Raw genomic sequence first — 14426 nt, 5'->3', positions numbered from 1 at the left:
AAATATTCCAGATGTCACCTGGAAGCACCAACTGCCCATTTCTGGAAAGAGAACAGCTGTGACCTGTGTTTAAACCCCTCAGATCCATTAGCTGCAAGCCATTCATTCATTCCTTCATCACTCACCTGATGAAGGTGCTGTACTCTGAAATCTAGCAGAATGGTAGCACAGTGGCTAGCAGAGATGCTTCACAGCATAAGCGGTCCAGGGTCCCAGGTTTGTTTCCCGCCTAGGGTCACTGTCTGTGCGGCATCTACACGTTCTCCCCGTGTCTGCGTGAGTTTCCTCCGGGTGCTTTGCCCTTTGTGTCCAAAAAGGTTAGGTGGGGTTCCTGAGTTACGGGGATAGGGTGGAGGCATGGGCTTAAGTAGGGTGTTCTTTCCAAGGGCCGGTGCAGACTCGATGGGCCGAATGGCCTCCTTCGGCACTGTAAATTCTAAGATTCTAGTGATTCCAAACAAACCTGTTGGACTTTAACCTGATGTTGGAAGACTTCTTACTGTGCCCACCCCAGTCCAACGCCAGCATCTCCACATCTAGGCTGTGATTGACAGCTTCCACAGACTAGCTGTGAGCCTTACTTCATTCATCTTATTCATAGATGAGTAAGTCTCAGTGCTGAAACCACAATATATACAAACATCAACCACTTTAAAGAGAGTTAAGAGACTAAGTCCCCAGGCCGGCGTGAAAACGGTGGCCGTTTACACCAGGAAAACTGGCGTCAAAAGGCCACTGATTCCCCGTTTTGCTGGGGACTAGCAGGGAGCCGTCATAGAGCTCGCAGCTCTAGCTGCCGATATGGTCCCCAGCACTTCCGGTTCAGAGGCTGCACATGTGCATGCTGGCGGCCTGCAGCGGCTGCAGCGTGCTCCATTGCGGACTCAACCCACGAACCTGCACCGCCAAAGTAGTGCCCCCCATAGTCCGCTTGTGCACCCCTGACCACCCACCCACAGTGGCCCCAACCCCGAATGAAGCACCCCCTGCCCGCCGATTGGTCTTCCCCGACTGTGGCAGCCCCGGACTGAATCCACAGCCGCCACGCCGATTTCACGATCGGTGTGAGCACACGTAACCCATGCCTTCGGGAACTCGTCCGGTCGGGGACGGAGCATCGCGGGGCAGGCCTCAGGCAATGGCCTGAGGCAGTGGATAATTGGCCTAGAGTACCCCGGTTTTCAGGGGGCAGCGAATTCAAAAACCGGCACCGCTCCCGATTTTGGCGACAAAACGTAATCTCCGCCCTGTCGCTGAACGAGAGGAGCCCGCCTCATAATCCAGCTCTTGATGTGAATAAGTGAAGTTATTCACTTGGTTGAAAAAATAGAAAGGCAAAGGTGTTTCTTAAATGGTGAGAGTTGGAAAGTGTTGATGTCTAAAGGGACCTGGGTGCCCTTGTTCATGACTCACTAAAAGCTAATGTGAAGGTACAGCAAGAAATTAGGAAGACAAATGTTAGCTTTCATCAAAAGGGGATTTGAGTACAGGAGCAAAGATGTCTTGTTGAAATTGTATAGAGTCTTGGTGAGACTGCACCAGGAGTATTGTTTACAGTTTTGGTCTCATTATCTAGGGATATACTTGCCATTGAGAGAGTACAATGGAGGTTCACCAGACTAAGCCCCGAGATGGTAGGATTGTTTTATGAGGGCTTCGATGAATAAGAGATGATCTCACTGAAACTTAGTAAATGTTTACAGCGTGTGACAGGGTAGATGTAGATAGGATTTTCCCCCTGGTTTAGCAGGCTCGACAGCCCAAATGGCCTAACCCTGCTCCTATGATCCTGGGTTCCTAAGACAATCATGTTGGACAGGCTAAGTTACTACTTTGTATCTCAGTATTTGCAGTAGAGAAAGGAGTTAACATGCCAGGCACCCTGTGGTAGTATGCATTAGGGGTCATGTGGGACTGTGAAGCCATGATGTCATTGGCTGACAGATCCCGGGTCCTGGTTGGACGTTGACCTCTAGCTCCGCCCTGAAGGCGGAGTATAAGTACCTGGAGTCCTCCCCCGCAGGCAGTCTACTACCGAACTGCGGGGGAACAGTCACGCTTAATAAAGCCTCATCGACTTCACTCTATTCGTCTCTCGGAGTTTTTGTGCGCTACAATTTATTAAGCGTGACTAAAAAGGACTATGGAGCTCAGGATCATCCCGGAATGCCTGAGGATCAGCCCCCACGCAGTGAACTCAGCAGCAGTTTTCAAACACTGGCAGACTTGTTTTGAGGCCTACCTCAGAACGGCCACCGGCCGGGTCACAGAAGACCAAAAACTACAGGTCCTGCACTCGAGGTTAAGCACGGAGATTTTCTCTTTCATCGAAGGCGCAGAGGATTTCCAGACGGCGTTCGCAGCACTAAAAAGTCTCTATGTCCGCCCAGTAAACCAGATCTACGCTCGCTATCAACTCGCAACGAGACGGCAAAGTCCCAGAGAATCGATAGATGAACTCTACGCCGCGCTACTAATTTTGGGACGAGCCTGCAGCTGCCCGTCGGTGAACGCAAATGAACACACGGACATGTTAATACACGATGCTTTTGTGGCAGGTATGAACTCCTCCCAAATCCGCCAAAGACTTCTAGAAAAAGAGTCGCTAGGACTCTCAGAGGCACGGGCCCTAGCAGCCTCCCTAGACGTGGCCGCGCGAAATACCCGCGCCTACGGCCCCGACCGCGCGGCAGCCCATTGGGCTCCGTACGTACCCGTCGCGACAAACCCACCCCCCCCCCCCGGACACCCCCAGGCTTGCGTGATCCAAACACCAAGTCGCACCGGGGGCGCCCGCTGCTATTTCTGCGGCCAGGCGAAACACCCCGGGCAGCGCTGCCCGGCCCGCCCAGCGATCTGCAAGACCTGCGGGAAAAAGGGCCATTTCGCGGTTGTGTGCCGGTCCCGCGAGGTCACCGCTGTCCCGGGAGAACAGGGAGCCCTGCACGCCGCTTACGCTCCCCAACCCCCCCTCGCCCCATGTACGACCCGCAGGCGCAGCCACTCTGGGTCCCGACCACCGCGGTCCCGGGAGAACAGGGAGCCCTGCACGCCGCTTACGCTCCCCAACCCCCCCCCCCCCCCCGTGCCCCATGTATGACCCGCCGCGCTACCACTTTGGGTCCCGACCACCGCTCTCCCCGGAGAAAAGGGAGTTCTGCGCGGCTCTAACGCCCCCCAAACCCCCGCGCCCCACGTATGACCCGCCGGCGCTACCAATTTGGGTCCCGACCACCGCTGTCCCCAGAGATGAGGGAGCCCCGCGCGTTCCTAACGCTCCCCAACCCCCCCAGCGCCCCATGTGCGACCCGCAGGCGCAGCCATTTTGGGTCCCGGCCACCACGAGGGGAGGAAGGGCGCCGCCATCTTGGACCACCCCAGACCTGTACGACGCATGCGGGCGGCCATTTTGTCCACCCCCGCCGCCATCTTGTGACCCCCCAGCCATGTGCAATGCATGGGGGCAGCCATTTTGTTCAACCCCGACGCCATCTTGGACGGCAACAACGGACCCCAGTCTCGACGGCTCCACGGGGTTCGAAGAAGACGCTCAACTACTACAACCACGTCTCGCTTCAATAACGCTGGACCAAGCTCAGCCCCGGACACTCCAGACGACGACGACAACGGTGCTGATAAACGGGCACGAGACACTGTGCCTAGTCGACTCCGGGAGCACGGAGAGCTTTATCCACCCCGACACGGTAAGACGCTGTTCTTTGACCACCCATCCCAGCGCACAAAAGATTTCCCTAGCTGCAGGATCCCACTCCGTACAGATCAAAGGCTTCTGCATAGTTACCCTAACGGTGCAGGGGAGGGAGTTCAAAAACTACAGGCTCTACGTCCTTCCCCAACTCTGCGCCCCCACATTACTGGGATTAGACTTCCAGTGCAATCTACAGAGCCTTACCTTCAAATTCGGCGGCCCAATACCCCCACTCACTATCTGCGGCCTCGCAACCCTCAAGGTGCAACCCCCGTCCTTGTTTGCAAACCTCACCCCGGATTGCAAACTCGTCGCCACTAGGAGCAGACGGTACAGCGCCCAGGACCGGACCTTCATTCGGTCCGAAGTCCAGCGGCTACTAAAGGAAGGCATAATCCAGGCCAGCAATAGTCCCTGGAGAGCACAGGTGGTAGTAGTAAAGACAGGGGAGAAGCAAAGGATGGTCATAGACTATAGCCAGACCATCAACAGGTACACACAACTAGACGCGTACCCTCTCCCCCGCATATCCGAAATGGTCAATCGGATTGCCCAATATAAAGTCTTCTCCACCGTGGACCTCAAGTCCGCCTACCATCAGCTCCCCATCCGCCCAAGTGACCGCAAGTACACAGCCTTCGAGGCAGACGGGCGATTATACCATTTCCTAAGGGTCCCATTTGGCGTCACAAACGGGGTCTCGGTCTTCCAACGAGAGATGGACCGAATGGTTGATCAACACGGGTTGCGGGCCACGTTCCCGTATCTCGACAATGTAACCATCTGCGGCCACGATCAGCAGGACCACGACGCCAACCTCCAAAAATTCCTCCAGACCGCTAAAGCCTTGAACCTCACGTACAACGAGGACAAGTGCGATTTTAGCACCAACCGGCTAGCCATCCTGGGCTACGTAGTGCGCAATGGGATAATAGGCCCCGACCCCGAACGTATGCGCGCCCTCATGGAATTTCCCCTCCCGCACTGCTCAAAAGCCCTGAAACGCTGCCTGGGGTTTTTTTCATACTACGCCCAGTGGGTCCCCCAGTACGCAGACAAGGCCCGTCCCCTAATACAGACCACGACCTTCCCTCTGTCGACAGAGGCTTGCCAGGCCTTCAGCCGCATCAAAGCGGATTTCGCAAAGGCCACGATGCGCGCCATCGACGAGTCCCTCCCCTTCCAGGTCGAGAGCGACGCCTCCGACGTAGCTCTAGCGGCCACCCTTAACCAAGCGGGCAGACCCGTGGCCTTTTTCTCCCGAACCCTCCACGCTTCAGAAATCCGCCACTCCTCAGTGGAAAAGGAAGCCCAAGCCATAGTGGAAGCTGTGCGACATTGGAGGCATTACCTGGCCGGCAGGAGATTCACTCTCCTCACGGACCAACGGTCGGTAGCCTTCATGTTCGATAATGCACAGAGGGGCAAAATCAAAAACGACAAGATCTTAAGGTGGAGGATCGAGCTCTCCACCTTCAACTACGAGATCTTGTATCGTCCCGGAAAGCTGAACGAGCCGTCCGATGCCCTATCCCGCGGCACATGTGCCAACGCACAAATTAACCGCCTCCAAACCCTCCACGAGGACCTCTGCCACCCGGGGGTCACTCGGTTTTACCACTTTATCAAGTCCCGCAACCTCCCATACTCCTTAGAGGAGGTCCGTACAGTCACAAGGAACTGCCACATCTGCGCAGAGTGCAAACCGCATTTTTTCAGGCCGGATGGTGTGCACCTGATTAATGCTTCCCGCCCCTTTGAACGCCTTAGTCTGGATTTCAAAGGACCCTTCCCCTCCACCGACCGCAACATATACTTCCTTAATGTGGTGGACGAGTACTCCCGCTTCCCATTCGCCATCCCCTGTTCTGACATGACCGCGGCCACAGTCATTAAAGCCCTGAACACCATATTCACACTGTTCGGTTGCCCCGCATACGTCCACAGCGACAGGGGGTCCTCTTTCATGAGTGACGAGCTGCGCCAGTTCCTGCTCAGCAACGGGATAGCCTCGAGCAGAACGACCAGCTACAACCCCCGGGGCAACGGGCAAGTAGAGAGGGAGAACGGTACGGTGTGGAAGACCGTCCTACTGGCCCTATGGTCCAGGGACCTCCCAGTTTCATGGTGGCAGGAGGTCCTTCCGGACGCCCTCCACTCCATCCGGTCACTACTGTGTACTAGCACTAACCAAACGCCTCATGAGCGCCTCCTTGTCTTCCCCAGGAAGTCCTCCTCTGGAACGTCGCTGCCGACCTGGCTGGCGGCCCCAGGACCCATCTTGCTCCGAAAGCACGTGCGGGCGCACAAGTCGGACCCATTGGTCGAAAGGGTTCACCTCCTTCACGCGAACCCGCAGTACGCTTACGTGGAGTACCCCGACGGCCGACAGGACACGGTCTCTCTGCGAGATCTGGCGCCCGCCGGCAGCACACACACCCCCCCGACACCAATCACCCAACCCCCCCCCCCTTCCTGCCACCGCCGCACCCCGCGACCGCACCCTTCCCAGGAGGATCAGTCCTCCTCCCAGGCCCGACCAGGAATGAAGCCCAAGCTGAAACCGTAAGGCTCCCGGAGAAGACAACACCGAAACAAGCACCACCACCAACACCGGGGCCGAGGCGATCGACACGGACGACCAGACCGCCCGACCGACTCGTGGCGTCGATCTAACAGTACAATGTGGACTTTGTGGACTTTTAACGAGAACATTTTGTCTTTTCCTGACGATTACTGTAAATAGTTTGAAACAAAAAAAAACCTTGTACAGACTGTTATACCATGTGAAAGTTTTCCTCCCAGGACCAGCCTTGTAAACCCTTACCACCATGCGAAACATCACCCCGCCGGGTTCATTTTTAACAAGGGGTGAATGTGGTAGTATGCATTAGGAGTCATGTGGGACTGTGAAGCCATGATGTCATTGGCTGACAGATCCCGGGTCCTGGTTGGACGTTGACCTCTAGCTCCGCCCTGAAGGTGGAGTATAAGTACCTGGAGTCCTCCCCCGCAGGCAGTCTACTACCGAACTGCGGGGGAAACAGTCACGCTTAATAAAGCCTCATCGACTGCACTCTATTCATCTCTCGGAGTCTTTGTGCGCTACACACCCCAAGAAAATTAATATTGGATCAGGGATAGGGATTCACCAAAATTAATATAAATAAATGAATGGTAGTGAAGAAAAGACTGACAAATTTCCAGGGCCACGTGGTTTCATCGCAGGGATTTAAAGTAAGTAGACCAGAATATTGTAGACAGCCAAACCATGATCTTCCAAACTGCTCTCTGTCAGGAACTGTTCACTTAGATTAGAAAATTGGCTTATTTTACTCCACTGTTTAAGAAATGTGGAAGTGGGAAACCATGAAAGAATAGATTGGTTAACCTAACATTGGGAATTTTCTAGAAACTATTATTAAAGCAGAAATAATTGAATACTTCAAAAAATTTTAGCTGATCAGAAATAAAAGCACGGATTTGTAAATGGTAGGTCATGCCAGATGAACTTGATTGAATTATTTTAGAGAGTTGACTAAAATGGCGGACAGGGAATTATCTAAGGATGTTATTTATCTGGATTTTTAGAAGGCATTTTACAAAGCCCTTCAAAAGGTGCCGTGAACTGAAGGTGAATCTCATGGAATTGAAGACAAATTATTGACCTCATTGGGAAATTGTCAGAGCAGTCGGCATTTGTTCATTCAACTGTTCTTTGCTCCCCCACTGTCCTACAGATATGCACAGAATCCCCTGGAAGGCCACTTTGAAGGGGGCACTGGGCCTATTTACTTGGATGACGTCCACTGCTCAGGTCAGGAATCTTTGCTCTCTTTGTGCTCCAGAAGTGAATGGGGGAATCATGACTGCAGCCACCAGGAGGATGTGACGGTCATTTGTACACTCAAAGCTATGAATGACATCCAGGGAATTTCTTTTGGTGAGCACAGTTAAAATCATCTTAGTTTATAAAAATACCAATGAAGAAATTAATTCTCTCGCAATTTCTTGCAACCACATTAGATTGTTCCTTTTCACACAAAACTAAATGTTTATTTCTTCGTAATTAGTGGACTTGACGTTCATTTTCCCCACGGACAGCCTCCATTTTGAAATCATTACATTGATAGTGATGCTATCGAAATCATCCTTCCACAACTTAATCATTCAGACACGTTTTAGGTGCTTTTGTTTTTGCCTTTGCGGCTGTGGGCTCCCATTACATTGGTGACATCCATATTTGTGGTGAATACTGAAGCTAACTTTCTTACATTGGTGGTTGACACTTTTGAAGGGCTTTTTTTCTCTCCTTGATCCTGCCCAATAGGAAGGGCAGGAGTAGAATTTCACATCGAGATATACCATTGCCTTACCTCAGCACGGTAGCACAAATGGATAGCACTGTGGCTTCACAGCGCCAGGGTCCCAGGTTTGATTCCCCGCTGGGTCACTGTCTGTGCGGAGTTTGCACGTTCTCCCCGTGTGTGCGTGGGTTTCCTCCGGGTGCTCCAGTTTCCTCCCACAGTCCAAAGACGTGCAGGTTAGTTGGATTGGCCATGCTAAATTGCCCTTAGTGTCCAAAAAGGTTAGGAGGGGTTATTGGGTTACGGGGATAGGGAGGGCTTAAGTGGGTCGGTGCAGACTCGATGGGCCGAATGGCCTCCTTCTGCACTGTCTGTTCTAAGTTCTCATTGATAAAGCTTTCAATCCCCTTCCCCCCACATGCAGCATTACCACTATCTACTCCTTCCCTATTTGTTGCATGCAAACGATGATGGTGAAGAGTCCTTGTGGATTTACCTTCCTCCCGCTTATGTTACTACTGCCTCTGGGGTATGTGGTGCCAGACGCCAGGAAAATAGCTGTAGCTGCCCTGAGGTGCCACCATGGAGGGAGAGGTCTTCTTTCCCTTCATTCTGTTCTCACTGAATTACATGTTGAAGATCGCAGTCTCATTGAATCTTAATCTCTGATCTTGAAAGCACTTATGCCCCAGGTCGATCTTTTGAGTTGTATTAGTTCCCCACTATAATATGGCATTTTTAAAATCAGGGGCCTCCTCTTGAGAGGGGGATTACTTGTGGGAGACCGCCTGCATGCTTGTACAGAATCCTAGTCAGGAAAATAGGTTGGTGCAGGGAGAGGGCAAAAGCAGAGAAATGGTAGAGGTCTCTCAAGTTGTCATGAAACTCTCAGAAATTATTTCATCCCAGAAATTCTGGTTGGTTGTATGGTTGTCAGATGGACGTTTCCAGATACTTATAGAAGAGACATGTCTGAATGATGGAATACAGATTTCTTCCACTTGTCATGTCACTGTGAAGAGGTGCTGAACATCACAGAAAAGGAAGGAAGGTCACAGGCAGAGTTCATAGAAGAATATCATAGAATCCCTCCAGTGCAGAAGGAGACCATTTGGTTCATTGAGTCTGCACTGTCACTCCAAAAGAGCACCCTACCAAGGCCTACTCGCCAGTCCTATCCCTGTAACCCCACCTAAACATATTTGGACTGTGGGAGGAAACCAGAGCACCCGGAGGAAACCCGCACAGACATGGGGAGAACATGCAAACTCCTAACAGACAGTCATCCAAGGCCGAAATTGAACCCGAGTCCTTGCTGCTGTGAGGCAGTGGTGCTAACCACAGTGCCACCGTGCTGCCATAACTTGTAGCAATTGTAGAGGACCTAAGGAATATCTTCTGCCTTCTTCTTAGGCATAGATGGTGCACAGCCCCCAAAAAGGAGAACTTTTAATTAATCCAAATTTGAGTCGACTTAATTTCCCTCTGACATATAGATTTCCTGTGATGTGCTTGCTGCCAGCGTTGATTTGCATTGGAATTTAGGGATCATCTCAATCATTCTTACATGCTGATGCTTTGCAGGGATTGGGAGTACAATTTCAGGAAAGGATGGGTGTCAAATTTACCCTGGCCGCACTCTATTGACAGGAGTGCAGCAGAGTATCAGCCATGATCGAATGGTGGAGCAGACCCAATGGGCCATATGGCCTAATTCTTCTACTATATCTTATGGTCTTAAAGTGGGCCTCAAATACACAAATGGGCGAAGATCCAGAGACAGCCCAAATTATGAAGGCAGGTTTATACAGATGGATCATTCCTGTAAGGGGGGAAGCTGTGTTGCCCTACCTTTATGGAGGCCTGGAAACCTGGAGCAACGGGCTGAGATAGACCAAATCAATGGAGGTGTGAAAAATTTTGATGAATAGTTCTAAGGAATTACTGAGCCACTGAAGTCCAGCTCAGTTATTTCCCTCTGAACAGTTTACTTTTACTGTAAGATCTCTGGGGCCTTACCGGAGCCTGACAAGGCTTGCGTCTTCTTTCAGATGAGATGGCAAGTGTTCCGTTGAGGCCTGCCAACTGTGTTCAAAAGATTTGGGGGGGCGATTCTCCAAAATGGAGACTAAGTTTTCACGCCGTCGTGAACACCGTCGCGAACGCCGTCACGTTTCACGATGGCACGAAACGGGCACAGGGATGACCAATTCTGTCCCCCACAGGGGGCCAGCACGGCGCTGGAGCGGTCCACGCCGCTCCAGCATCGGGCGCCGCGCCAACCCGCGCATGCGCAGCTGGGCCGCGCCAACCTGCGCATGCACGGGGGACTTCTTCAGTGCGCCGGCCCCTACGCAACATGGCGTGGGGGTTCAGGGGCCGGCCTAACAACAAAGTAGGCCCGGGGGGGGGAAGAGGTCGGCCCAGCGATCGGTGGGCCACGATCGCGGGCCAGACCTCATCAGAGGCCCCCGCCCCCCGTGAAGGAGCGCTGCTCCCTGCCCCACAGGCCGCCTCTCGCTCCTTCGTGCAGAGTTCCCGCCGGCAGTGACCAGGGGTGAACGGCGCCGGCGGCCTCGTCAATTCCAGTGGCCTGCGGCCAGCGCCGCGTCAAATGTGCCGGCGCAAATAGCGCCGATTCTCTGCACCTCGGAGAATCGCCCGCCGGTGTCGGGGCATCATGGCGCAGTTGCGGCGATTCTCCGGCCCGGCGCGGGGCTCGGAGAATCGCGTCCTTGTTCTCTGCACGGAAGGGCCAAAATTGGAGCAAAATGGGGTTCCATCCTTTTCTAATCCCCATCCGGACATATACCCCTGGTTCATTGTGATTTCAGACCTCTAGTGCTTTTAAAGAAAAAAATATTTGTGGTGTGCCATCTACCAGGTCCCCCTATCAGATTGATGGATGGCGAAAATAAGAAAGAAGGACGTGTTGAAATTTTCATCAATGGCCAGTGGGGAACTATTTGTGATGATGGATGGACTGACAAGGATGCCGCTGTGGTCTGCCGTCAGCTGGGATACAAGTAAGTAAATGTTAGATCAGATGCAGGTGCTGTGCATGTATCAGGGGAGCCTTTTAAAATAATTGAAAACGTTTATGCCCCCATCTAGTTTAAATAATAGATTTTAATGTAATTTTTCGTCATTTAAATTAATGACTGCCAGAATTTTTTTTTAGACAGATTTTCTCCTCCTGAGATTCCAGGTGAGATTTTAAGTGCTTTACCTAATGGAAAATCAGACTAAGATAGTAAGAAAACTGGTGCAATTTTTGCCAGCTCATGAGTGTATCAATAAATATGGGTAAATGTTTAAATAGTAGCATAATATACAATAAATCCTGAAGTAAAAGATATGCAAAACATAGCCAAAAACAAACGATAAAAGTTATACTCTTGGATTTTCATAGAATTATAGAATGTACAGTGCAGAAGGAGACCTTCCGGCCCATCAAATCTACAACGGCCACTGAACGAGCTCCCGACCTTTTTTTAAAATAAATTTAGAGTACCCAATTATATTTTTTCCAAATAAGGGGCAATTTAGAGTGGCAAAATCCACCTAACCAGCACATCTTTGGGTTGTGGAGTTGAAACCCATGCAGACACAGGGAGAATGTGCAAACCCCACACGGACAGTGACCCAGGGCAGGGATTCAAACCCGGGTCCTCAGTGCCGTAATCCCAGTGCTAACCACTGCGCCACCATGCTGCCCCATGAGCTCCCTACCTAAGCCCACCCCTATCCTTGTAACCCAGCAACCCCACCTAACTTATGGACACTACTGGGCAATTTAGCATGACCAATCCACCTAACCCGCGCATTTTTGACTGAGAGAGGAAACCGGAGCACCCAGAGGAAACCCACGCAGATACGGGAGAACCCTGGTCCCTGTTCTGTGAATCAACAGTGCTAACCACTGTGCTACCGCGCTGTCCCTGGGACTCCATGGGAATCCTCCTTGATTGTTCACTATTTCTTCTGTGGATGATTAGTGACTTTTCCAGGGTAATTGCATTTATTACCATTTACACAGTTTCTTTGGGCTGTCTTAACTCATCAAAAAAAAAGGAAATTCTGCCCCATGATACTTACTTGTACTAACTAATCATAATATTTTAGGAGGTATTATAATTTAGTGAAGGAAAGTGTATTATACTTCAGTTAAGCATTCTGTTCCTGGGAGTTGCAATGTTAACGCAGTTGATCAATAATATTTTTAATTTGCACTTCCAATGCTTGCCGACCGGCAGTGCTTAGCTTGCTGCGTATTCAATCACAGGGCCAGTGTGCCTAAATCCTTTTCTATAGAATCCCGACTGTGCAGAAGGAGGCCATTCGGCCCATCAAGTCTGCACCAACCCTCTGAAAGAGTACCCTACCTGGGCCCAATGCCATACCCCATTCCCATAACCCCAACTAACCTGTACATCTTTGGACTGTGGGACGGAGCCGGAGCACCCGGAGAAAACTCACACAGACACGGAGAGAATGTGCAAACTCCACACAGATAGTCTCCCGAGGTCAGAATCGTGCCTGGGTCCCTGGTGTTTTGTGAGGCAGCAGTGCTAACCACTGTGCCAGCGTGTCGTGTAGCAGGAAAGACTGCAAGTTGGGAACGTAATGTCAGGAAATTACCAAAATTATGTGGTTTCACGCGACTCAACTTTTTGTGCTAACACTGACAAGATTTCACTACTTTGTTTTTGGGGCATTTGGCGACTCAGGAATTTATTGCTGTTTATACATAATATTCTTGCTGTTTTTCTGATATTGGGGTGGGAGCTGGTAGCTTCCTCTCTTTTTATAATCTCTTTTTTGCCTCTTCTCTGAAAGAGCTGGGCATTCAGAATGTGGGGTACAGTGCATTATAGAGGATGACACATGAGATTCTGTTTAACAGGACACACCAAGATGCATAGTTGGGGAAGTTACCGATTTGTAATCAGACTTGTTAATATAATGTAGCAAGAACTTGCAGGGTGAGGGTTGGACCCTGAGTTAATTGGGCAGAGAAAGCTACACAGATGAATCTGGAAATTTTTTGTGGGAGATTTTGCGATCTCCCACCCCTGCTCTTGACACAAACCCCTCCCACGCCCTCATGATCCCCAAGCCTGCAACCGCCCTATCCTGCCATCCCTCACCTCTGCCTGGGTCCATGCCAATCCATGGCCTCAGTGGGTGCAGTACAACAACAGCTTCCCCATTTCTAGTGAAGAGGTTGACAGCTCTCGGCAGACAGGACTTCTGTCCCCAGGGATGGGCTGCCACTGCCATGACTGGCACTTAATACGACGGACTTTTCCAAAGAGGCATTGCAGGCTCTCCCTGGCTCTCAAGCCGGTTGGTGATACCCCTGACATCCCCATTGAATACCACCCAAGGAGCAGTTTAAAATTTATTTAATGGGAGCGGTTGTTTGGGTCAGCAGTGACAATGATGTCGTGAATTGTGTATTGATCTAAAAGAAATGGAAGTAAAAGATTTTTACCCAGTGGTACAGGGTGATGGAAGAATAGGTTTGGAAGATTGCAGCAGGATATGGGTGGTAAAGGAGACAAGGAGCTGGTCAATGCTGGTAAGACGTCAGAGGTGGGCAGGCCCGTGAGATGACAGGGTTGAGCAGAGTGGCCAATAGATGTGAGAGATTTTAAATGAGGAGTGAAGTTGAGTCAAGGCAGGTACCAAAGGAGAAGAAGGGGCGGCTGAAGTGCTACAAGCTATGTCATCGTCATGATGGTTTAGCTGGAACAAGTGATAAAAAGGAATTGCAATTTGGGTTTCAGATCACCTCAGACACACTGTGAAGAAACTACAGGAGGCTAAGTACATTATGACTCATTTTCATAAACCTGAACGAGGAGGTCCAAGCAGAAATTGGACCTCAAAACTCATTGTAACAACTGAGTTGCACCTCCACAGGCAGCTCACACATGTGACCAGTCGCAATTTGGTCTGTTTGTCTCACTGGCGGCAGCCCTGGGATTTGGAGGTGGGGTGGGGAAAGGAAACTGGAAGGTGGGGGTTGATCATGGGAGATGAAGAAAAGAAAACCTATTGGTTTGGAAGCAGTAAACTCCTGAAAACCTGAGCAACACAGGCCTAACACCCTTGTTCCTGTCAGCACTATTGAATTACTCCAATGGTTTCTTTGACAAGTATGATGTCCATTATTCACATACTGAGGAGGCTTTACTGCGTTTTTATGCAGCAGCTAGCTCCGCCTTTCAAAGGTTCAGAATAAGGTTGTAGTCACTCAAATGCACTCACCAATCAGGCATTGTGCTGTAAAATTTGTCATCAGACCTCACAATGGTGAATTTCTCCTGTCTGGTTTCTTCCTGGTTATTGGCTATTAATGCGTATAGTGATCCTTAATGATCATAGTATCTGCACGGTGCAGA

The 14426-nt window shown here is 50.9% G+C and overlaps 1 protein-coding gene across 1 annotated transcript in view; it reads left to right on the top strand.

The window, feature by feature from the left end:
* prss12 (serine protease 12) overlaps positions 1 to 14426 on the top strand; it is a 326627-nt gene that overhangs the window by 203167 nt on the left and 109034 nt on the right. Inside the window, exons 7-8 of the mRNA XM_072497842.1 lie at positions 7450 to 7652; positions 10901 to 11042. Of these exons, the coding sequence (XP_072353943.1) occupies positions 7450 to 7652; positions 10901 to 11042 (345 nt within the window). The remainder of the gene's footprint in view (positions 1 to 7449; positions 7653 to 10900; positions 11043 to 14426) is intronic.

The sequence above is a fragment of the Scyliorhinus torazame genome, chromosome 3 (assembly GCF_047496885.1).
Source record: "Scyliorhinus torazame isolate Kashiwa2021f chromosome 3, sScyTor2.1, whole genome shotgun sequence".
Lineage (NCBI taxonomy): Eukaryota > Metazoa > Chordata > Chondrichthyes > Carcharhiniformes > Scyliorhinidae > Scyliorhinus > Scyliorhinus torazame.
The sequence above is the reverse complement of the archived record's forward strand: the minus strand, read 5'-3'. Positions and strand labels throughout refer to the sequence as shown.